This window comes from Aethalodelphis obliquidens, unplaced genomic scaffold (assembly GCF_003676395.1).
Source record: "Aethalodelphis obliquidens isolate GAN/ISIS:26980383/991018 unplaced genomic scaffold, ASM367639v1 scaffold73, whole genome shotgun sequence".
In the NCBI taxonomy this organism is placed as follows: Eukaryota; Metazoa; Chordata; class Mammalia; order Artiodactyla; family Delphinidae; genus Aethalodelphis; species Aethalodelphis obliquidens.
The window spans coordinates 5,364,554-5,387,222 of record NW_020838017.1 but is presented as its reverse complement, the minus strand read 5'-3'; the positions used below and the strand labels follow the sequence as shown (position 1 = coordinate 5,387,222).

At 42.1% G+C, this 22,669-nt stretch overlaps 1 protein-coding gene and 1 long non-coding RNA gene across 20 annotated transcripts in view; both read left to right on the top strand.

Annotated features, from left to right (window-relative positions):
* Window positions 1-22,669, top strand: part of ANK3 (ankyrin 3) — a 681,638-nt gene that overhangs the window by 551,799 nt on the left and 107,170 nt on the right. For all 19 annotated transcript variants that reach the window (XM_027091793.1, XM_027091782.1, XM_027091795.1 and 16 more), the window contains 5 exons: window positions 1,358-1,456; window positions 1,544-1,642; window positions 2,383-2,478; window positions 6,474-6,546; window positions 6,708-6,770. In XM_027091793.1, coding sequence (XP_026947594.1) covers window positions 1,358-1,456; window positions 1,544-1,642; window positions 2,383-2,478; window positions 6,474-6,546; window positions 6,708-6,770 — 430 coding nt within the window. The remainder of the gene's footprint in view (window positions 1-1,357; window positions 1,457-1,543; window positions 1,643-2,382; window positions 2,479-6,473; window positions 6,547-6,707; window positions 6,771-22,669) is intronic.
* LOC113612155 (uncharacterized) lies at window positions 12,085-22,462 on the top strand. Its single transcript, XR_003429740.1, has 3 exons — window positions 12,085-12,676; window positions 18,688-18,690; window positions 22,427-22,462. It is a non-coding gene; the product is annotated as an uncharacterized LOC113612155 (long non-coding RNA).

Here is a 22,669-nt window from a genome sequence, read left to right as displayed (position 1 = left end):
TAGGGCAGCACATCCCTGCTGAGGTGTCTTCACCTTCCACAATCAGCTGTGTTCCGGACGTCCCCTTTTCAAATTCAAATACACCCATTTGCTGGAGTGTCTTAGTTAGTTTAGGCTGCTATAACAAGAATACTATAGCCTGGACAAACCTTTTTTTCTCAGAGTTCTGGAGGTTGGGAAGTCCAAGATCACGGTGCTGGTAGCAGGTAGAAAAGAGAAGAGTCAGGCTGTCTCCTTTCTCTTCTTATAAGGGCACTAATCCCATTCATGAGGGCTCCACCCTCATGACGAAATTACCTGCCAAAGGTTCCATCTCTAAATACCATTACACTGGGATTAGGGTTTCAGCATACAACTTTTAGGGGATACAAACATTCAGTCTGTAGCACAGAGTCACCATAAAGACACATTAATGCCATCACATATGAGATGCAGACACTTGAAAACATGGACCCCTGACCCATGCCTATTTAGAAATATTAAAAGTCTGTGCTCTCCCTTTCAGTGTTCTGGTGCTGCCAGTGTTATCATAAACAGAGATTGGCCATGGACACTGAAATTGTGTGGTGGAGTCTGTTACATTATGGCCATCTAGAAAAAATACCTGGAATATCCTTTTTAAAAAAAATAATTATCTAGAATATATGTGTGTGTGTGTGTGTGTGTGTATCTATATATACATACACATACATATACACATGATATATTTTTTAATAGATGGAATTTATAGCCCCTCAAGGGTCAGTGGATATTAATTGGAGAAGAAATCCATTGCTTTGTCTAAATGAGTGGTTTTCAAAGTGTGGGGCTCTAGCTAGGTAGGCAGAAGACTTTAACGAGAGCATCTATTCCTAGGTCAAGTTCATACATCGCAGACCTCCTGAACTCACACCAGCCTCTCCTGCTTCAGTGTTTCTATCCTTCGTATCTCCGTCACGCATTCTGATCATCATCTACCGCTTTCATGATCACTTAACCACTTCACATTTTTAACCTCAATTTTATGCTTTGAGAGAGTAGAGTGTTGAATAAATGCTAGTCCAAGTCTGTCCATTGAGCACGCTTCTGACCCTCTGCGAGAAGCCACTGGATCCTTCTGTCTAGGCTGTCTGTTGTTCCATCCTTTCGTCCTATCTTGAAAAGTTGTTACGGAAATAAAATGAGCCGATGCTAGAGCGAGCACTTTGGGACATTTAGTAACTATTTCCATGTGAGGTGGTATTGTTATTTATACCTTAGATTAGCTCTGAGAATTATCAATGGCATTTGTTTTATATAGGGGGAAAAAAACTCTTTCTGCCTCGTTAAGAAAGATTATTTCTTAATAAAGTTTATATATATATATATATAATTACAGATGGGATACACACCGCTACATGTGGGCTGCCACTATGGAAACATCAAGATTGTTAACTTCCTGCTCCAGCATTCTGCAAAAGTGAATGCCAAAACAAAGGTAAACTCCTTTCTCCTTTGTATCTACCAAGTCATTGATCTCGTGTCCAAGGAAGTAAGAGTCTTTTCTTCCATCTTCCTTCTACAGAATGGGTATACGCCGTTACACCAAGCAGCTCAACAGGGACACACGCATATAATCAATGTCTTGCTTCAGAACAATGCCTCCCCCAATGAACTCACTGTGGTAAGAGCAAAGGGCCAGCTAAATGATGAGGCGGGAGCTGGGTGCTGGTGTCTTCTTACATTTTTATTGGACAGGGTTACTTTTTGACTTTCTGTGTTTAGTAGGCATAAACAGAGCATTCAGTAGAATGAAGGGAAAAGGACAATAACTGTATGGTTGTGAGTTGTCCAGAGAGAGAGATGTGATTAATGTTTCCCACTTAAAAACTACAAACCGGGCTTCCCTGGTGGTGCAGTGGTTGAGAGTCCACCTGCCGATGCAGGGGACACGGGTCCGTGCCCCGGTCCGGGAAGATCCCACATGCCGCGGAGCGGCTGGGCCTGTGAGCCATGGCCACTGAGCCTGCACATCCGGAGCCTGTGCTCCACAGCGGGAGAGGCCACAGCAGTGAGAGGCCGGCGTACCGAAAAAAAAAAAACTACAACTACAAACCCACTGCTACCCAGTAGGGAGTACAAACATAAGAAGAAGCACGTGTTTGTTTCCTTGATTACATAAAACATTAAAAAGCCTCTCGGGTTCCATGTGTAGCAGCCCAGACTCTGCTGTACGAGTAGGGACAGGTTAGGTGTGTTTTGTGCAAGGTATGTCTTTAATGAAACAGCGTTTTGGGTGTGACAGTGGGAAAGGACTGGTGAGACACTCACCTTACGTTTGTAAAGGCAAACGTGTGGAAACACACAGGCGCTGAGACACGTGGAATGACTTGTAATTCCTTGACCATGTTTCCCTCTTCCCAGAATGGGAACACTGCCCTGGCCATTGCCCGGAGGCTTGGCTACATCTCAGTGGTGGACACCCTGAAGGTGGTAACTGAAGAGACTGTGACCACAACTGTGAGTAGTGGATGCCAGACCTTGTAACCCCATTACCCCAAGAGCCAGTTCTCAGATTGTAGATTTTCCAGGCTTTGGGGAGATGAACCTTTTTTCCTCCATTCAGAAACTAAGCACCGTATTTCCAAATGCTGTCACCTCCTTAATGGCAGTCAGCAAAGCAAAACTCTCATTTCTGATGGGAAGAAAAATTCAAAACACTAAAAATACCTTTTCAAAAGTTATACCTTTCAAAAAGCTACAGAGGTTTTAGTCCCATAGAAAGCTGAATGTATTTCTTTATTTTGATATAAAAAATTTTTTTAATGAGATGTTTTGACATCCTTCTTTGACAGTGCAAGAAAGATGAAAACTCTAAGTTGGTTCTTTAAAATATTTTACTCACAAATGATAATGGGTACATTGTCATCATTATTGTAAAAATATTTTTGCCTTGTTAGAGAAACATTAGAGGTGGGTTGCAAGTCAGTTTTTCCCACCACGCTCGCTTCTCTTCCATTCACCTATTGGAGTTTTCCTAGGAAAAACAATCACTTCTTTGGAACCCCGTCTGGTGCCTTTGAACTCCATCAGGATTTGGTAACTTTGGAATCAATAGCAGATATTGCCCCATGTCAGAGGTTTACTTGAGTTATTCCCGACTGCATGACTCAACACACAGACCCGAGATTGAGTCCGTACAGTGTCAGTTTAGGACTCTGCAGCACTTAGAAGTATCAGCTGTGCTTCCTTTTCTCATATGCCACCTTCCAACACGAAGAAGGCATAGTTCACGTCTGCAGTCTGGATATACAGTGCTTCGTACAAAACACCATGGCTTGAAGGACTCTGTTGCTACCTGCCGGTTGAGTTATTTGGCTGTGTACAGGTTTTAGAAACTAAAACTTCAGCCTGCTGATCACAAAAGAGAAATGTAATTTGCAAAAGAGAAAACAGTCGCTTTAACGGACTAGAGCAATGGTTGTCAACCAGGGCACGTTTCTAACTTTAAGATATAGCTGGAATAGAAATAAATTCCTACATATTGCTTTCATATACCTCTTGAGTATTTCATCATCTTAAAATCTATCATTAAATTCTCGAGAAAAGAGTTTAAATAAGTAATGTTTATTAACCTTAGTTTTATAGATATGCCATGTAACTCTCTTGAGAGTAGGAAAGGAGAGAAGGACAAGGTATTAAATAACAAGCAAGTGTCACCATGCTATAAAAGACTTGAAGTCACTGAAATAAATATGTGAAACTTCTGTTTCAATGTTAGAGAATTGAAGATGGTATAATAGTTCAAAATATAAATCTTATTTGATTAAATGTCAATGATTTTCTCACCTGTTAGGAAAGTTCAAAATATTTCTTTGATATCAAAAAGAGCTTTAGGAGAAAATAAAGTTGCAGACAGGGAAAGTAAAGTTACAGCCTCAGGAAATGGACTGAGAGAAAAGGGTTTTAGGGCTCCAGTTCCTAGTGAAAGAATGTGCACGGCAGTCATGCCATTTCTCACTCAACATCATCAGCTGACTTGGTAGGTGACTTTCTGCCAGAGAGAAAAGATTACTCATGCTAACAGGAAGGTCCAGTTTGCCTGGTGAAGTAAATGAGGCTTCCGCCAAATGAAACGCTCACATTGACTAGAAAAGAGGCCACTGAAGTCCCTAAGACCTAGTCCAGCACTGTGGTATTTGAGACTTTATTTCAAGCTGAGACACCACCTTGTCAGCCCTGCCTTTGCAGTTGCCTGTCATCTAGCTCAGCAAGGACTGACGGGATTCAGGGTGGGGTGTGTGCCCTTAAGCTAACTAAGCACATTGCAGCCGCCCGCAGGTGGGTCTCTGTTCAGACGTTATGGAAGCCCCAGCGACCATTGTCTCCTTAAGCAGGCATCAGTTCTTCAGCCAGCCTTAAAAAGAATACTGCATCTTTGCTAGGAGTGCCTTATTGGATATGGCAATTCTGAGAAAGATGCTTTAATTAATGACCTTACAATCACGGCAGAGTAGGAAACTGAGTGGCTAGAAGCAGATATCCAAAAGATACGAATTAAGCTATTTAAATTGCATTGTCTAAAATTCCCTCAGTAGGAACGAGCAGAGTACTTCTATCACTCAGATGTTGCTTTCTAACAGCCTTCTCTAATGGAGGGAACCAGGGCTCCTTGGAGAAATGACAAAATCTACAACTGGGGCAGGAAATATACAAGATGAGCCTGCAACCTCTGGTAGTGCCAAAGAATAAGGCCCTCCCTGTAAATAAATAAATAAACATACATACACAAAATGATGGAACGTGTTAAAGGGACACGGGAAGCCACTGAAAGACTTCCCAATGGCCAAAGCCAGAACAATTTGAACAAAAGAAATAAAATAGTATCGGGGTATAGTGCAAAGTATAAAATATATATCCATGAGTTCATTACTGATACGGATAAATGATTGAATGACTATGGAGGAAGAAGCAGATTTCTCAGGCAAAAGAATTCCGAATAATTTATGAAAATACTTTCCCCTCCAAGAGGTGGCTCACGATTCCCCATTGCTCAAGTGTGTCTGAGTGTAGTAACTTCCCTCGCAAGAAAACAGTGTGGAGAGCAGGGGAAATAGAGTAGATTACGGGAGAAAGCTGACCAACACTGCTTCAGCCACATGACCGAGTACAGCGTCCACCCTGGTGAATCATGTTGACAGTATATGCCCTTGATGTGATGTAACGAAAATGACATTTTACCGCAGTGGTCTTCCTCCCCAAAACATATAACCCCAGTCTAATCAATGAGAAAAACATGAGACGAATCTCAATTAAGGGACATTCTACAAAATACCTGACCAGTTCACCCCAAAACTGTCAAGGTCATTAAAAACAAGGAAAGTCTGAGAAACTTAGCCATAGGAGCCTAAGGAGATTGACAACGAAAGATAACACGGTACCCTGGATGGGATGCTAGCACTGAAAAAGGATATTGGGCAAAAGCTGAGGATATCTGAATCAAATATAACTTTAATTAATAATAATAAATCAATATTGGTTCATGAATTGTGACAAAGGTACCATGCTAATATGTGTTAATCATAGGGAAAACTGGGTGAACACGCTCTACTTTCCTCGCAATTTTTCTGTAAATCTAAAACTGTTCTAATATAAAATATTTATTTTTTGAAAATGTTCAATTACAGTACTACATGCTGGAAAAAATGCAAAATAATGCTTTACTTCAACATGACTTGTACCATTAGTCTTTTATACGCTCAGATTAAAAGAGGATTCATTTTAAAACTAAAACATATTAAGTCATTAATATTTTCAAACAAGTAATACTGTCAGTGTTCTTGGGACGGATACAATTTATCTAGGCGAAAAGTCATCAAAGAGCAATTAAAAGATTCAGTATAGCCTTTGCTCTGTCACACTGTATACCATTCTTGAAAATTTTGTGGCAGTTAAAATTATCCTGCAAATGCATTCCCTCTAAAATATTTTCTGCAAACACATGGTTGTAAAAGTTATTGGAATCTCAATATTGTGATTTATTCTAGAAATTGAAACATATACCTAGGAAGGGAAAACGAGAAGGGGCTGGCTTGGCACAAGCAATAAAGACAGGCTTCTTGCCAATCATTTGGTTTATCATCAGCTAAGACTTTTAGTGGAATGGGGTGGCAGATCCATGAAGACCGTGAAGAAGTATAGCAATGAACTAAAGGAGGCAGTATCTCTCTCCTTTTTTTCCTTTGAAAAGCTTTATCGCGGACCTAAAGCTTTTAAGCTGGTGCGCTTTGGCCACTAGAATTCTTTCACCTTGTATTCGTTCTCTGCCATGTATATGATGAGGAACTTAGTGCTGTGAAGGCATAATTTTGATGTCATTTTGTATGAGGGGGCCTTCAAGATATTCAACACACAAATCCCACAGTAAACCAACAGATTAATTTAGGAAGAAACGAATAGTCTCAGTAAAATGTCCTGTCTGCTCATACTAAAATGAGTGCTTTCTTTGTTACTAGACTGTCATAGAGAAGCACAAAATGAATGTTCCAGAAACGATGAATGAAGTTCTTGACATGTCTGATGATGAAGGTATGAAAACCTCCTTTGAGTTCGTAGTAACGAAGGGTGACTTTGTATTTTTTTCCTGAAGAAAATTCACTGCAAAATGTTTTTAGAAGCATTAATATGTTTCGTTGTAGTATCAAGAGCATGCATTTTTCACACTTACATTGTTCACTTAAATCATGCAGTTCGTAAAGCCAACGCCCCTGAGATGCTCAGTGATGGCGAATATATCTCAGATGTTGAAGAAGGTATTTGTGAATTTTTATTGTGATAAAATTTAACTACCAGCTTTATCTTCCATGTCTTATCTTTGAAATGTAACCCTTCCTTGAGTTACTAACTTTTCATTTTATCTTGCAATTATTAATTAATGTATCACTTAAACAACATGTATTTGGTATCACTGACTGTCTTCTTTTAGTCTCTTTGAATCCCCTCTCCTTGAACGCATTTTTCAATTTGAAAATGCAAGTGTTACTAACGATCTGGATTACTTTCTTACTATTTGTTTCTATTAAGCATAAAAATTGTTTTTATTGTTTACATTTGAAAATCGAGAAAGTAAAATCTGATTAATATTCATATCTAAAATATTTTTTTTAATAAGAGAGGGTTTATAAGGGAAGGGATCAAATGCCCATTCTAAGATGTACTCTAAGCTTTGCAGTGAAAGTTGCTTTTGAACTTGAACTCATAATGAAACCTCAACCCGAACAAAACTGCTTTCAAAATGTAAGTTTTCAATATCGATTTCATGAAAGAGACAAATTATAGATGACTGTCACTATTCTTCATGTGCTTAAAAGAAACTACTAGTTTTCTGCCTTACTTAAAAATCAGTGCGTATGACCAGGTCATGTTATGGAGTTATATTAATGAATGACATCCTTATTGTTCTTTGGAAAACTAGCATTTTGACAGTAAATAAATATGACGAAGATGGCAAATTTTTGGCCTTTTTACTGCAGTAATGAAATATTTACTTAGAGTAGCATTTATATTATATTTATGTTTCTTTTCTGCGTCATTTGACTCTCCCAGTGTTCTGATTGCTTCTCCATTTTCCGTCTCTCATGTTGTACTTTTCTCTGGGGTCAGTCTTAGTGCAGCTAGTCTTTCTCTGCCTCTGGGTTGTCTCTCTTGTAATTACCGGTTCCTTCTTTGATTTGTCCAGATTTCGTTGGAAACCTAAATAGTGGGAAAACCTACCTGATCCAAAGTCACTTTAGCTTTTTCAGTTCCAATGACTGCCAAGTGTAAGTGCGTGTAGCCAGGGATTGCCCGCCTAGGAGAGCTAATGTCTTGTTGGTCATTTCGGGACCTGAAAGTACCTGTCTCATTGTTTGTAAATGTTGTTTTGATAAATATGAAAGGCTTCTACTCATCATTTTTCTTTCTTTTTCTGTAAACCATCAACTATATGTTTACCTCTGTTTATCCCCCAGTGGATAATATTTGCATCATCGTTAGGACTCTACGAGTAACATGCCTTACTGTCATATTATATTTCGCTGCTTTCTTATGCAACATTTTCAGAGTAATTTCACCTGTGCAGAAGATAAAAGGAAAGTGATGGTCTCACAAAGATGCATACACTCACAAAATATGGTGTCAAATGAAATTATTATGAGATATAATATGACAGTCACAGACCTAAAAATTTGCTAGTGTCTAACAGGATATCCCCAAATAGCTGCATTGATGAGAGGCCAAGTTTGAATGGACCATGTAACAACCTTATACATGTGGATAACTCATTTCCAAAAAGAAGAAATTTTGAATCTCTTCATTTGAAGATATTTCATTTAGCTGTTTAACTGGAAATGACCATCATTTCCTTTAGATTGATCTCAGCTTGGGAATTTGAAATGAATAAGCAAATTTTCATTCTCATTTTATCCATCTTTCTTTAAACTCAGCCCTTGCTTTATGGAAGAAAAGGGCTCTTGACTTCATAATGTTGTAGCGTTTAATGTTGAAAGGGAGTTGGTTAAAGGTCACTCAGTCTGAACAACCGTCACCCAGTGCTGGAATTACCTCTGTTACGAGATCCTGTGCCCAAATGCCTCCATGATGGGAATTGCCTAATTCCCAGGCTGCCTATTCCATGTGAACAACTCTGACTTTAAAAATTCTTCATTTTAGGGAGCATCCTTGTCACCGATTCAGGCTTTAACTCAGTGATCCAGGCTCTGATCTCTTTGGCACTATTGACAACAAAATCTGCCTCATTCATGTAACAATGCTTCTGATATTAAAAAATGCTTTTCGTATTTCTTCTCAGTGTTTCTTCCTCTGGGCGTGCTCTTGGCACTTCCTTCCCCTGTTCCCATACCATCATGGTCAATCTCCTATGTACATTTCATCGTGTCTGTATCCATCTCACGCTGAGGTGGCCAGAGCCGAACACCATGTTCGAGGTATAGTCTGAGCAAAGCAGAGTATACAGGGCTATTGCTTTGTCCGTAGATGATAAATACTAAAAATCTATGATTGAAGATGAAGATATTTCCAGGGTTATAATATATACTTAATTGACTCCTATTAATATTACTATCGGCTAATGTCCCTAAGTTTTGCTCTCATGAGGTCTAGGAAGCCACAGTAGCCCTTTATCACATATTTGTATCATTCTCTGCTGCATGAACTAGCATTTCTATTTTACTCCAAATCCTGCAACAAATCATTTTGAAAGTGAAATTCTAAAAAGATCCCTACAACTTTAGTCTCGCCAGGGCTTTGCCACTGTAGGCTGTTTGCTTCCTGTTTCATTAAGCCCTTATGGACGGAGGCGAATGTTTATTTCTGTGAAACCACAGCATGTTGTGAATCTCTCTACATACGAACTAGTAAGTTCTTGAGGTATCCCAGGTGCTAAGAATATCAGCGGCTTTTAAAAGCAAATAAAAATAATAAGCAATATATGCTGCCGATTTTTCTTAAGAAAAGAAGAATGAGTTTGTAACATGGGAAAATGTAATTTTAATCCTAAATTATAAAAGTTGAGTGGAATATTTAGGAGAAGAGTGCCAAAGGCAGTCTCTTTTCCTCCTCCTTCCTCTTTTCTTTTATCTTTGCTTTCTCCTTCTCTTCTCTCTGATCCATTATGAGAAATTAGTACAGGTAAAAAAAACACTTAGATTAATTTCTCAAAAAATAATTTTCAGAAAAATAAGGCTAAAAATGTTATCAGTTAATGGCCTAAGGGAACAATGGAGCCAAGTTACAGAGTAGAACAGAGGTTGAAGTGTCAGCACAGCAGAGATAAAGCAGGTGATAAGCCCGCATGTCCTACAGGTAAGGGGTAAACAGAGCTCCTCAGAGGGCCAGACTGATTCACAAATACCTTAATGCTCTACTTTCTTCTTTCCCAGAAAATATGTGACACGCATATAAAATTAATACACATGCAAAATTATTGTTGATTCTAGTACCGCTTAGAGTCTTATGTTTTGCAATTCAGTTTGTAACTAAAAAGAAAGAAACAAGGAAATTGGGAGAGAGCAGAGGGAGGGAGGGAGGGAAGAAGGAGAAGGGAGAGAGAAAGGAGGGAGAGCGGGAGGAAGGAAAAAAGGAAAAAGAGAAGAAAATTGCGATTAAGATTCGAGTTGTCTTCTAATTTGAGTCTCCCTCCCAGGGGACTTCACCACTGGCTTTGGTTCAACAATGATTTTACATTGTAAATTCCTATAAAATGTATTTTGTCAATTAAAAAAATGTATAATACTGTTATTTTAGCTTGCAGGATTCTAGTGGATTGGGTTATAGTAATAGATTTAAAGAACTATAGATGGGACATAATGAGAACTGGAATTAAGCCATGGAAAGTAAAAACCCAAAAGGCAGCTCTGTGAAATAGGACTCCACTGAACAGGTTTACGAAATAACTGGGTGACACAACCCTTGCTGGGAAGAATTATTTAATTCTTAGCTTCTTACAATTCTGATAGGACTATAGAAGCTCTTTCAGGATCAAATGTAGACACTAAATATTAAAAGAAAAAAGTAAGAGTCTAAGTACACTTAGATATAACTGTCAGTTAGGTATACCACAGTCTACCGGATTGTGAAGTTTCCTATTAAAGGAAATCCAAAAATCTGGAAACCAGATTCCAGTACCCATCAAGGAGCACAGAAGGGAATAAAGCTGACTGACCCAGGAAAAAACTAATTATGTTGTACTAAAATTGCTATCCACTGGTCCTTTGGAATTGGAGCGGTAGAAATCTGAAGGCCTGAGCCTCTCAGAATTTAAATTCTTCATCAAAATCTGTATATTTTTCTTAAAGAGTGAGATTCTTACTTTATATAGTGGGTCAAAATCTTCAGATACATTATTTATAAAAACGTATTTTAAAAATTCTAAAAAAATTAAAATTGTCACTAGGTATAGGTTTGAGATATAATGAAGCACTAACGTTTCATCAGATATCATGAGAGAGTCAAGCTCACCTCAGCTTTGTACCCAAATCCGTGCCTAATGGAAGCCCCAGCAAAGTGAAATCCACAGATTTTAGAGAACTCAAAGGGCAGGTTAGTAACCTGTAGTCCAAGCTCTCCATTATCCTGATGAGAAAGTAAAGCCCAAATAAATGTTGAGTGACTTACCCAACCAGGTTAGTGGCAGAGTGGGACAAGAAGACAGATGTGAAAGTCTGTGGAATTAGGTCACCTCTTTCATAGCTACTTGAACGTGACCTGTGTTCTTATATATAGAACCCAAGAGTGAATTTTTTTTATTGGGGGAAATGTCCTATAGGACCTCTTCTCACCGAATGCTTTGGACTATCCTGATCTTCTGGTCATCATAATAAATAAATCGGACTATTATGTTTTTAGCTTTACGGATCTGGAAAGAAGCCTTGGAGATTACCTTGCCTCCAGGTCCTCCAAGGGAGCAGTGACTGTTACGCAGAATATGTCGTTCACCTGAAATTTTATCATTTTACAAATACCTGTTAAATCCTAACATCCAGCCAGCCTTTTGCCTGATATCTCTCTGCTTACAATTGACCTTTCAAACAGACATTACATAGTTGCGTGCTACTCTCGGCATAAAGTCAAAATGAAATACCAGACGCAGAGACCTAATCTTAGTCTCTGGTGTATCCCCAGAACCTAGTACAGGACCTTGCACACAGCAGCTCTTCAATATGTGTTTGCACAGCTGTGTCCAAGAGGAGGGAGACTGAAAGGAAAGGATAGTCTTGCAGGTTTCTGAGAACAGGCAAGATGGAGAGAATTTGCTTCCTTGCTCCCTTTTCCTGCCGTTATACCCCTTCTCACTGAGACAGCCCTAGGCTACGTATTGACTCGATAAACAGCTTTCTAATGACTCTCCCAAGGGGTGTCTGCATCTCAAAGAATAGTTGGTGAATTTAAAAGAATTTCCAGCTCGGGCTTCCCTGGTGGCGCAGTGGTTGAGAGTCCGCCTGCCGATGCAGGCGACGCAGGTTTGTGCGCCGGTCTGGGAAGATCCCACATGCCGCAGAGCGGCTGGGCCCGTGAGCCATGGCCGCTGAGCCTGCGCGTCCGGAGCCTGTGCTCCGCAACGGAAGAGGCCATGGCAGTGAGAGGCCCGCGTACCACAAAAAAAAAAAAAAAAAAAGAGGAAGAGGAGTGCCAGAGGATATGGAGAGAGAGTGGTGAACAATGGAGAGAGAAACCAGACGAGTGAGTTCCAGCAGACGCCCTGGGAGAAACTTGCCTGGGAAGGTCCAGTCAGATGAGCACAGGCCATTTGGGAATCCCTGCTGACCTCAGCAACTGCCACGTCCAGGACTTCGTGGATTCAGACCCAGAATAAGTAGCTCTCATGTAGTGTATTTTTTCTCCTCAAGAAGCTGTGACAGATGAGCAGCTGTAGCAGCCTGTGGCACGAGGGGGAACAGGAATTGTTGAAGAGCTGTCAGGGAATTAGCATGTTTATTGACTAAGGTCAATAGGTGGTTTCTTCATTTGCCCAAAACAGGTTGTAATTTTGTTTTTTTAATAAATTTATTTATTTTTGGCTGCATTGGGTCCTCGTTGCTGCGCGCGGGCTTTTCTCTAGCTGCGGCATGCGGGCTTCTCATTGTGGTGGCTTCTCTTGTGGAGCACGGGCTCTGAGACACGTGGGCTACAGTAGCTGTGACACACGGGCTCAGTAGTTGTGGTGCACAGGCTTCGTTGGTCCGCGGCATGTGGGACTTTACCGGACCCGGGCTCAAACCCATGTCCCCTGCATCGGCAGGTGGATTCTCAACCACTGCGCCACCAGCGAAGCCCAACAAGTTGTAATTTTGAATGAAATTTCCCCCACACCCCCAGTTCTTTTAGTCCCTGCCCATCTACCCAGGACGTTTGACCTGCTTCATGGGGAAGTGGGATCTCACCTGGCCACCCGTACCCCCGCCCCCGACACTGGGATTCTTACTACAGAGAAAGAAGAGAGTGGAGGGTGACACCACAGAACATCAGCATCGAAAATGATTGGCCGGGGGCAGGCAGGATGGTGGGCAGAGGGTCTGAAACAGGAGGGGTTAGAGAGCCAAGGGAAGATGTGAACACATGGGAAGGGGTGGTCCGAGCACCTGGGCCAGAAGCACACTGAGGATGAGAGTTGACAACAGGCCTGGCCTGTCTTTACCTTGTATGTGCACACCCTGTAGGTAGAGGTAGGAGACAGAAAACAAACCAATAACAGGTGCTTGTTGCCCTGCATGGTGAAAAGCAGTTTGCGTGGGGCTTCCGTGGTGGCGCAGTGGTTAAGAATCCGCCTGCCAGTGCAGGGGACGCGGGTTCGAGCCCTGGTCCAGAAAGATCCGACATGCCACGGAGCAACTAAGCCCGTGCACCACAACTACTGAGCCTGTGCTCTAGAGCCCACACGCCACAACTACTGAAGCCCGCGCACCTAGAGCCCGCGAGCTGCAACTACTGAGCCCACGTGTGACAACTACTGAAGCCCATGTGCCTAGAGCCCGTGCTCTGCAACAAGAGAAGCCACCGCAATGAGAAGCCCGCGCACCGCAATGAAGAGTAGCCCCCGCTCGCCGCAACTAGAGAAAGCCCACGCGCAGCAACAAAGACCCAATGCAGCCCCCCGAAAATAAATAAATAAATTTTTTTTAAAAAAAAAAAAAAAGCACTTTGGGTGTAAGAGAAGGAAGAGGCCAGATCCTTGCGCACAACACGCACATGATGCGGGCGGGCACTGCTTTATACCTGGGGGCAGTGAGCGTCTTCCTGTTGTGCACACACGGTCCTCATACACCCAGGTAATGAAGAGCCAAGACCAGTGAGCTCTGGATGTGGGGTTGAGTCTAGACAAATAGCTGAGAAAGACTGAACAGAAGGAACCAAAGGGCATGACACGGCCACTTTGAATGTAGCAACCGAATTTCTCTGTACATAAGAACCATCTTAGTGCCTGATTTCACAGGGCTAGTTTGTGGCTAGTAATTTATTCATTTTCTAGTCTTCTTTAAAAGGGGCATAGGTTTTAGGTAATGAGAACAGGGCAAGTAACTTTTCCACCTGCATTCCATCTCTCTTCTTCAGTGTCTGTTTGACCAAGTCAGTATAACATCTAATCTTACTTAGGTGACTGAGGGTAATTTCTGGATTAGGGTTAAGGAGTACTGATAAAAATAGGAAAAAATTACAGTGCCTGTCCCAACACTGTCTTTTTCTGGCTCTTTACAGGAAAGACACAGAATTCTTTTTCCTTTCTGGGATGGGTTTGTTTATTAACCCAACCAAGATCACAGGGGACGTTTTTCATTGCTACATCTGGAAAGGTTCCAACACTGAGTCATGCGTGCTTACTTTAGAAACTATATCTAGCCTGGATTAAGGAATAGTAAACTGCAATACAGTTTTTAAAAAGAGGTACATCTAGCCACAAAGAACAGAATAATGTTTAAGAGGAAAGAGTCAAATTGACTTCGAACTCTTAAAAAAAAAATCATCCTGAGCAGAAAAGAGTCATTTGTTCTGTGGGATAACGGCTACTTGTTCTTGTCGTTGCTTAAGAGATGTGCAGACTTTGCCATTTAAGTCTGATTCCTTTTTGACCATCTATGAAGCCAGGATCTTACCGACACCTGGAGTTAGGGAAATAAAGAAAGAAGACAGTGGGTGGCCCTCCCGTGAGAGATACACGAATCCCTTAAAATGATACGCACTTCTTTTTTGGGGGGGTGCATTTTGGGTCTTCATTGCTGTGCATGAGCTCTCTCTAGTTGCTGCGAGCAGGGGCTACTCTTTGTTGCGGTGTGTGGGCTTCTCATTGCGGTGGCCTCTCTTGTTGCAGAGCCCAGGCTCCAGTAGTTGTGCCCGTGGGCTCAGTAGTTGTGGCACGCAGGCTCAGTAGTTGTGGTGTACGGGCTTCGTTGCTCCGCGGCATGTGGGATCTTCCCGGACCAGGGCTCGAACCCGTGTCCCCTGCATCGGCAGGTGGATTCTTAACCACTGCGCCACCAGGGAAGCCCGACACGCACTTCTTAAGACCACCTGTGTCACCCATTGCTCATCTAACCATTGTCTCAACTTACCCCATTGCTCTCACATCTTTTGAGAAGGAAAGCAAGAAAACAGTATATTCTAGAACTTACTTTCTGTTTTGAAAGGACAACCACTGCTGCCAGAAGATTCTGGAAAACAAAAGGTTGAAGCAAAAGACCCGGCATCTGCTCCTTCCTGACGGAGGAGGCAGCTGGGGAGGGGAGGGGGCAGGAGAGAGAGCTCACTGCATTCTCTACCTTGGACTTGGGCAGCCTCGCCCTGAGCCTCCTTCCATCCCAGAAGATAATGGAGTCCCAAGCATTCACTGGTCCTCCAGCCTGACCCAGAAGTGCCTGTGCCACACACGGGGACCTCGGGAAGTGGGTGGCATAGCCCCTCCACTGTCGACACGCCCTCTCCTTCCTTTTATCAGCCTCTCAGAATGTGCACAGGAGTCCTTGCAAACTGCAAAACGAAAAGTGAAATGCATGAGCATCTGGAATCTAAGTAACTTTTCCCTTATTTATTGTGTGACTCTAGGTTAGAATTAGACTTTTAGAACTAAAGTTTGGGAATTCCCTGGCGGTCCAGTAGTTAAGACTCTGTGCTTCCACTGCAGGGGGCATGGGTTCGGTCCCTGGTCCAGGAACTAAGATCCCACAAGCCACGCGGTGCAACCAAAAAAAAAGAAAAGAAAAGAAGGAACTAAAGTTTGAGCGGGTCAGCATCCTCATACTATCATATTCCTCTTCCCTCTTCCTCTTTTTTTTTGTTTGTTTGTTTTTTGCGTTACGCGGGCCTCTCACTGTTGTGGCCTCTTCCGTTGTGGAGCACAGGCTCCGGACGCGCAGGCTCAGCGGCCATGGCTCACGGGCCCAGCCGCTCCGCGGCATGTGGGATCTTCCCGGACCGGGGCACGAACCCGCGTCCCCTGCATCGGCAGGCGGACTCCCAACCACTGCGCCACCAGGGAAGCCCCTCCCTCTTACTCTTGCTTCCTTGCTCTTCTGACAATGCAAATATCGGAAGATGGAGGGAAAAGACAGGAGCAAATAGAGTCATTTGGATTCTTCATGATGAAAACTTACTGTCTAAACATTAGGGGAGCTAGACATAAAGTTTTGAATTTATGGAAAAGATTTTCTCTTCAAAATTATCCGGATTTTTATGTTCCTTATTTGAACCTTCCAAAAAATAAAATAGGCTGAGTCTTATTTGCCTTTATTTGTCTCTAAACGGGTTAATAATACCATGGAGTTGCTGAGATGATGAAAAGAAATAATATACACATAAAGCACTTACAACAGTGACCAGCGTACAGTAGATGCTCAAAAAATGGCTGTCCTTCCTTTTCCTTAATCAGATGGATACGACTGTCTATGTATCCTGTTTCCTGCTCTAGGATTAGAATTAGGCCAGGACAGCACGAGAGGAAGAGAGAGCGCTTTGAGTATTTAAGTCTTCAGTTAAAACAAAAACGAAAGCAATGTGGGTCGACAAAGTCATTGCATTGCCCCCCACTCATGGGGGGGGGGTGCCTGTCACTCGGATGGCAATGGTTAGTCTATAATCTAATTTCAAGCGCCCTAAAAATCCAACCCAACCAGCCCATTTCCTACAAGTCAGTTGCCTGTAACTTCAGTAAAGCCGGCTGCTCGCTGGTCTCCAGCATTCCCGTTCTGTCCCTCTGGGCTGCATCCTGTGGCCTGGGATGGCCAACTTCCCGTTTCCACCCCTCTCTCCCTGCCTGTACTCACACACTCTCCGTTCAGCATCCGCCACGTCTACAGTCCCATGTGCTGCCCTCTTCCTTTGTGTTCTTGTAATACTTTGTAACCACGCACACACCTTCTGTCCTGGTGGCGAGATGGGGAAGCGCCTGGTCTCTGCAACCCGACTGCGTGGGTTCTAATCCAGGCTCCTCCGCTAACCAGATGTGTTAGTTTTGACAAATAACTCTGAATCTGTTTCTTCATCTATAAACTGGAAATACTAGTACCTGCTTCCCAGGGTTGCGGATTAAGCGAGACGTGCATGTAAAGTGCTCAGTTAGCAAGCACAGCGTGTAGCACATACAAGGCATGATCTCAGTAGGAACCAGCAGCATTAGGAGTACAGTATTTGTATCATGGTTTGTGTCCTGGTGTCAGCTTCTTTACTAGAGGCTAAATGCCTCAAAGGCAGTAGTTGGCTTTACTCCTAACATAGGTCCTAGCCCAGCGCTCCACTGTCTACCGTCTCAAAGTAGTCACACAGTAGAGCAGGTCACCTGGGGACTTGTTACCCATGCAGAATCCAGGGCCTACCCTAGACCTGTGGAATCAGCATCTGCATTTTCACAAGGTCCCCAGCTGATAAAATACATCCCTTGAAATTTGAGAAACACTGCACTCATTCCTTCAGTTCACTTGCTGAGCTGGTACTTTAATTATACTCATAATAGCCACTAGAAAACAGACACTGAATGCTATAGAATCAGTACTGCCATTAGATCACTGTCATTTGTAAGGACCTTTGAGACCAGTGGTTCTCAAAGTGTGGTCCCTGGACCAGCAACATCGGATTCACTTGGGAACTTGTCAGAAATGCAAGTTTTCAGGTGATTCTAATGCATCCTCCAGGTTGGGAACCACTGCTTTAGAACCCTGGGAAGCTACCAGAAGTACCACATTAATATTGTGCATCCCCTTCTTCCTGCCTTGTTTCATTTCATTTCTTCTCTTCCATGTCTTAAAGAGACAAGTAAGGTCAAATGTCGTACGTATCGTTTCCTCTTTGCCGGATACTTGCTGGTGCACATACACATCTTAATGTCTACCTGGCAGACTGACATTTGTCAAAATACCTTTTCTGGTGTATGGAACACACAGATGACTTATCTGCAGTCCCTGTATTTTGTTTTATTTTGTTAATTTTATTCATTTTTTGAATAGGTGATAGATGCACATGGTATAAAATTCCCAAGGTACAAGAGTTTACGGTGAAAAGTAAGTCTCCCTCCTTCTTGCTCCAGTAATAGAGTTCCTTTCTCCAACAGCAATTACTGACCTTTCATCTCACACATTTATTGAGCACCTAATATGTGCCAGGCATTGTTCTGGGCACTGGATATGGAAGGAGAAGACAAAAACCCCTGCCTCCATGGAGCTGATATTTTGGTTACTGATTTCTTATTGTATTTGTTCAATAGCGTAGAGTTTGGCAGTAGTTAAAAGTAGGGCTCTGTAGTCAAACCAACTAATTTTGAATCCAATTTTCCCCATGTTCTAAGTAATCTTAGCTGTTTATTCTACCACTGTGAACTGGGTTTTCTTTATCTTGAAATGGAGATAACAATTCTATTCTATAAGGTTGTTGTGAGAATTACTTGAGATAATACTTATAAAGCACCAAACAGTGCCTAGAACATAGTAAATGCTCAATAAATATAGATGTTGATTATAATGATGTGATCTCATTCTACTATTCTATAACGTAGACTAGAAATGGCTAAAGGATTTATTTTCCCAGTAGCTTACATTTCCTCTCTTTGCTATGTGATGATCAAAAAACACACTTTTTTTAGAACAAGGACAGTAAATTTGGCTTCTCAATTCTGATCATTAACTGCTTCTCAGTTAGGCTATTTACTGAGTTCTATGAAGTAATCAACTCCTAATCAATCACTAGAGCATAGAGGCTGTGTTCCTCTATTCTTTTTAATCTAGCTTTTTTAAAAATCCCATGTAATTTGGAGATTTTCTATCATTTCATTTGGAGGTGTTTTGTACCATTATTTTCAGCTTCATAATGTTACAAAGTACATTCCTTGGGGAGATTCTGCATTTTGCATCAGAGGGATTAAACACTTCTGAGCAAAGTTTCTGACAATATAATTTGATATAGTTACGTTAAGGAATATTCTTTGTGATTCTAGTCTCCAGCCAGATGGGAAATCAACTTTCAACCGCTGGAAAAGCAACAAAAGTATTCCTCAGTAGTGGTTTTAAGATGGAAAAGAATAGAAGAAAATTACATGCAAAAAAAAAAAAAAAAAAAAGAAAGAGAAGAAAAGAACTCCTAGGGCATGAAAACACTTAAATAATAAGAAAAGAACTGTTTCATTTATTCACCATGAAAAATCATTAGCGGGTATAATGAAAGATTGCAAGGAAGTTGGGTTAGGTATATTCCCCCATGTACTGATTCTGATTCTGGACCAGTGAGTTGAATTCTAAAAGGGAATGAGGCACAGCTACGTGACCACCCACAGTCCTGATAACCATTTAATATATTCTCTTTCTCTCCTTTGTCCCTGATTCTATTTGGTATTATTTCCTCGTAGACAGAGCGTATGAATCTTTGGAGGATTGACTGTAGTACAGGAAACCTGTTCTCTGAACCTAGTCATCATAGGACTGGGAGGAAGGGGTAGCTGCGAAATTGAAGTGAAATGCCTCTGAACAGCTTTTATTATTTGGGGAATGGTGAGATCAAGGTAGATTTGGGGTGTTTGGGTTTTTCTTTTTTTTTTTTTTTGCGGTACGTGGGCCTCTCACTGTTGTGGCCTCTCCCGTTGCGGAGCACAGGCTCCGGACCCACAGGCTCAGCGGCCATGGCTCACGGGCCCAGCTGCTCTGCGGCATGTGGGATCTTCCCGGACCGGGGCACGAACCCGTGTCCCCTGCATCGGCAGGCGGACTCCCAACCACTGCACCACCAGGGCAGCCCTGGGTTTTTCTTTAAGCATTTTCCAGCCTCTGGTGTTTTATTGTCAGAAATGGATTAGTGAAAACATCAGTGCTCATAATTTTGAAAGGTGTAAAGTCCCTTCCATATAGGTGAGGCCTCCTCTGGTGGCACTCACCCGTGTGCTTCCCCCAGACTTTGTCTACACTAATCGTAGAACGCACTGCAGAGCTCACTCTAATTGATTAGGGGTGCATTAGGCATCCTGTCTGTGACCACTTTGCCTTACCTTTGGACCTTGTTATTTTTCATTCCCCTCTGTTCCCACTACTTATTACCTCTGAGCTCAGTGGTTTAATTTATTATCATCGTCTCCCGTGGTTGTGTGAGTTAACAGGGCTCAACTGGGCTCTAGACAGCCTTCAGGAGTTTGCAGTCAGACGGTAGCTAAGGTGGGAGTCACATGGCCAGACGTTCAATGTGACGTCATCGTTCGAGGGTCTGTCACCTCGGCCGGGATGGCTGGAACAGCTGAGAGCTGACTGGCATCTCTCTCCACATGGCTACCTTGACTTTCTTTACACCTTTACACGAGGTGGCCTCATGGTCGTCAAATTTCTTGCCTTGGGATTAACTTCCCCTTTGGAACAAGTACTCCAAAGAGACTCAGGCAGAAACTGCAAGGTATCCTTGAACTCAAAGTCCAAAGTCACGTAACATCACTTCCCCCGCATTTTAGTGTTCAAAGATTGAGCCAGTTGAGATTTAAACAAGGGCAGTACACAGGCATGGATACAAGGAGAGTTGGTTCATTGGATGGGGTAGAGAGGGCATTTTTAAACACTAGCTACCACACCTTCTTTGCTAGAAAATAGTCAGATTTATCTTCAACACAACGGTTATGCCACTGCACCAAACGCTTCTAGGAAACACAAACCCACACGAGTATTTAGTAAGTGAAAATTTGTGGGTTCTGGTAATACATATATTGTAACTAAATATATCTGATATTGTATGAGTGTTGTTCATTCATAGAAATATTACTTTTGTTATATTACAAATATAATTATTTGTACCTGTTGGTCAGAAGCTGTTACTAATCAAAATATTTGGGGATTATAGAATGGATTAGAGGCAGTTAACAAGATACTCAATAGAGTTCATCTCATTCCTTTCTAATCTTTGGTATATTAGTGTGTCGTACTATACGATAATTATAGAATATTTTGTTTATTGAAATGAGAGTTAGTTGTATTAATATTGTTCCTCCATTCATTCAATCAACAGGTATTTGTTGAGTATCTATGATGAACCTGGCCCTGTGTTAGGCAATGCAGAGCAGGGAGGCTTGGTGCTACGGTTAGATTTTGCCCCAAGCAGTATCAATAGTAGCATTTTAAATGCTAACTGTATGAGTTCATGCATTCAGATGTTTGAACACTAACGAAAGCTGTGTTACTGAATACTACTAACAGTTAGTGCTGACTAAACCCTTTCTTTGTGCATTATTTCATTTAATCCCCCCAAGAGGTCTTAGGATAGAGGCAGAGTTGTTATCCCAGTTTGGTAGAGGTTGAAACTATGACTCAGAGGAAACAGTATCCCAGAGTTCACCTAATCAGTAAGTGATGAAGCTTGAAGTTGAATCCAGGCACCGCCTACTATGCAAAATTGCATTAAAATAAGACCATTGCCTTTACCTCTAAATTCCGTGCCTTGTAAGAAATGTTTTCATCATTCTAAAATGGTAAATTCATAATTACTTAATTACTATTACTTAATAGTCATAAGACTACTTTAATCTTTGGCCAAATGTATTAACACCTCCCAACCCCATCCCAACTCTGGGCTTCTTTTGGTTTCGTAGAGACCATTTCTGAAGTCTAAGAAGGATATGTAGAGAAAGAATAGAAACTTAATTTTATTGAAATTTTACTGTATACCAGTCGTCAAGCTTGGCATGCCAAATGAATACGAAGTTGCTGTGGCATGTAGATGGGAAAAAAAGCGAAACCACCAACCTCTTTAATAAAAGCAATCATGAATTCCAAAGATACTGATGGGGCACTTACAATATGGCAGGTCCAGGAAAACCTGGGTTCTGGTTTTGGGGTTCTCATCTCACTCTTCCATGGGAGGGACCAAGCAGGTGTTTTTCCCGCCAATACACTCTGATAAGGGAAGCCCACATGAGGGACACCGAACTTAGGATGGTGAGTGGAGGATGGGAGGTGTTCTAGAAAGAGTCCAAGATTGGGGAAACTACTCAGGAGAAGAAGAGGGGTAAAGATTCCATCAAGGGAGTACACCCTATGTAGTGGTTCAAAGTCTAAAGAGTTTCAGGAATTCTAGGGACTGAAAGAATTATATGTAACAGAAGGGCAGGATGGGTGTGTAGGAGTGGCCGGAGAGAAGCTGGCCAAGAAGTCATGAGGAAGGAACCTTTCTTTGCAGGTCTTGTTAGGAAGCTTGAATGAGCGAGCACCATTGAATCAGGCTTTGCTAAGTAGTTTGGATTTTTCTTTTCTTTTCTTTTTTTTCATTCATATATTTAATTGAGGCATCGCATCTGTGGTTTTTTTGTCTTTTTTTAGATGTTGGGGGTAGGAGTTTATTAATTAATTTATTCATTTTTGCTGTGTTGGGTCTTTGTTTCTGTGTGAGGGCTTTCTCTAGTTGTGGCAAGCGGGGGCCACTCTTCATCGCTGTGCGCGGGCCTCTCACTGTCGCGGCCTCTCTTGTTGCGGAGCACAGGCTCCAGACGCGCAGGCTCAGTAGTTGTGGCTCACGGGCCAAGTTGCTCCGTGGCATGTGGGATCCTCCCAGACCAGGGCTCGAACCGGTGTCCCCTGCATTAGCAGGCAGATTCTCAACCAGTGCGTCACCAGGGAAGCCCGGATTTTTCTTTTCTTTTCTTTTCTTTGGCCGGACCATGTGGCATGCGGGATCTTAGTTCCCCGACCAGGGATCAAACCCGTGCCCCCTGCAGTGG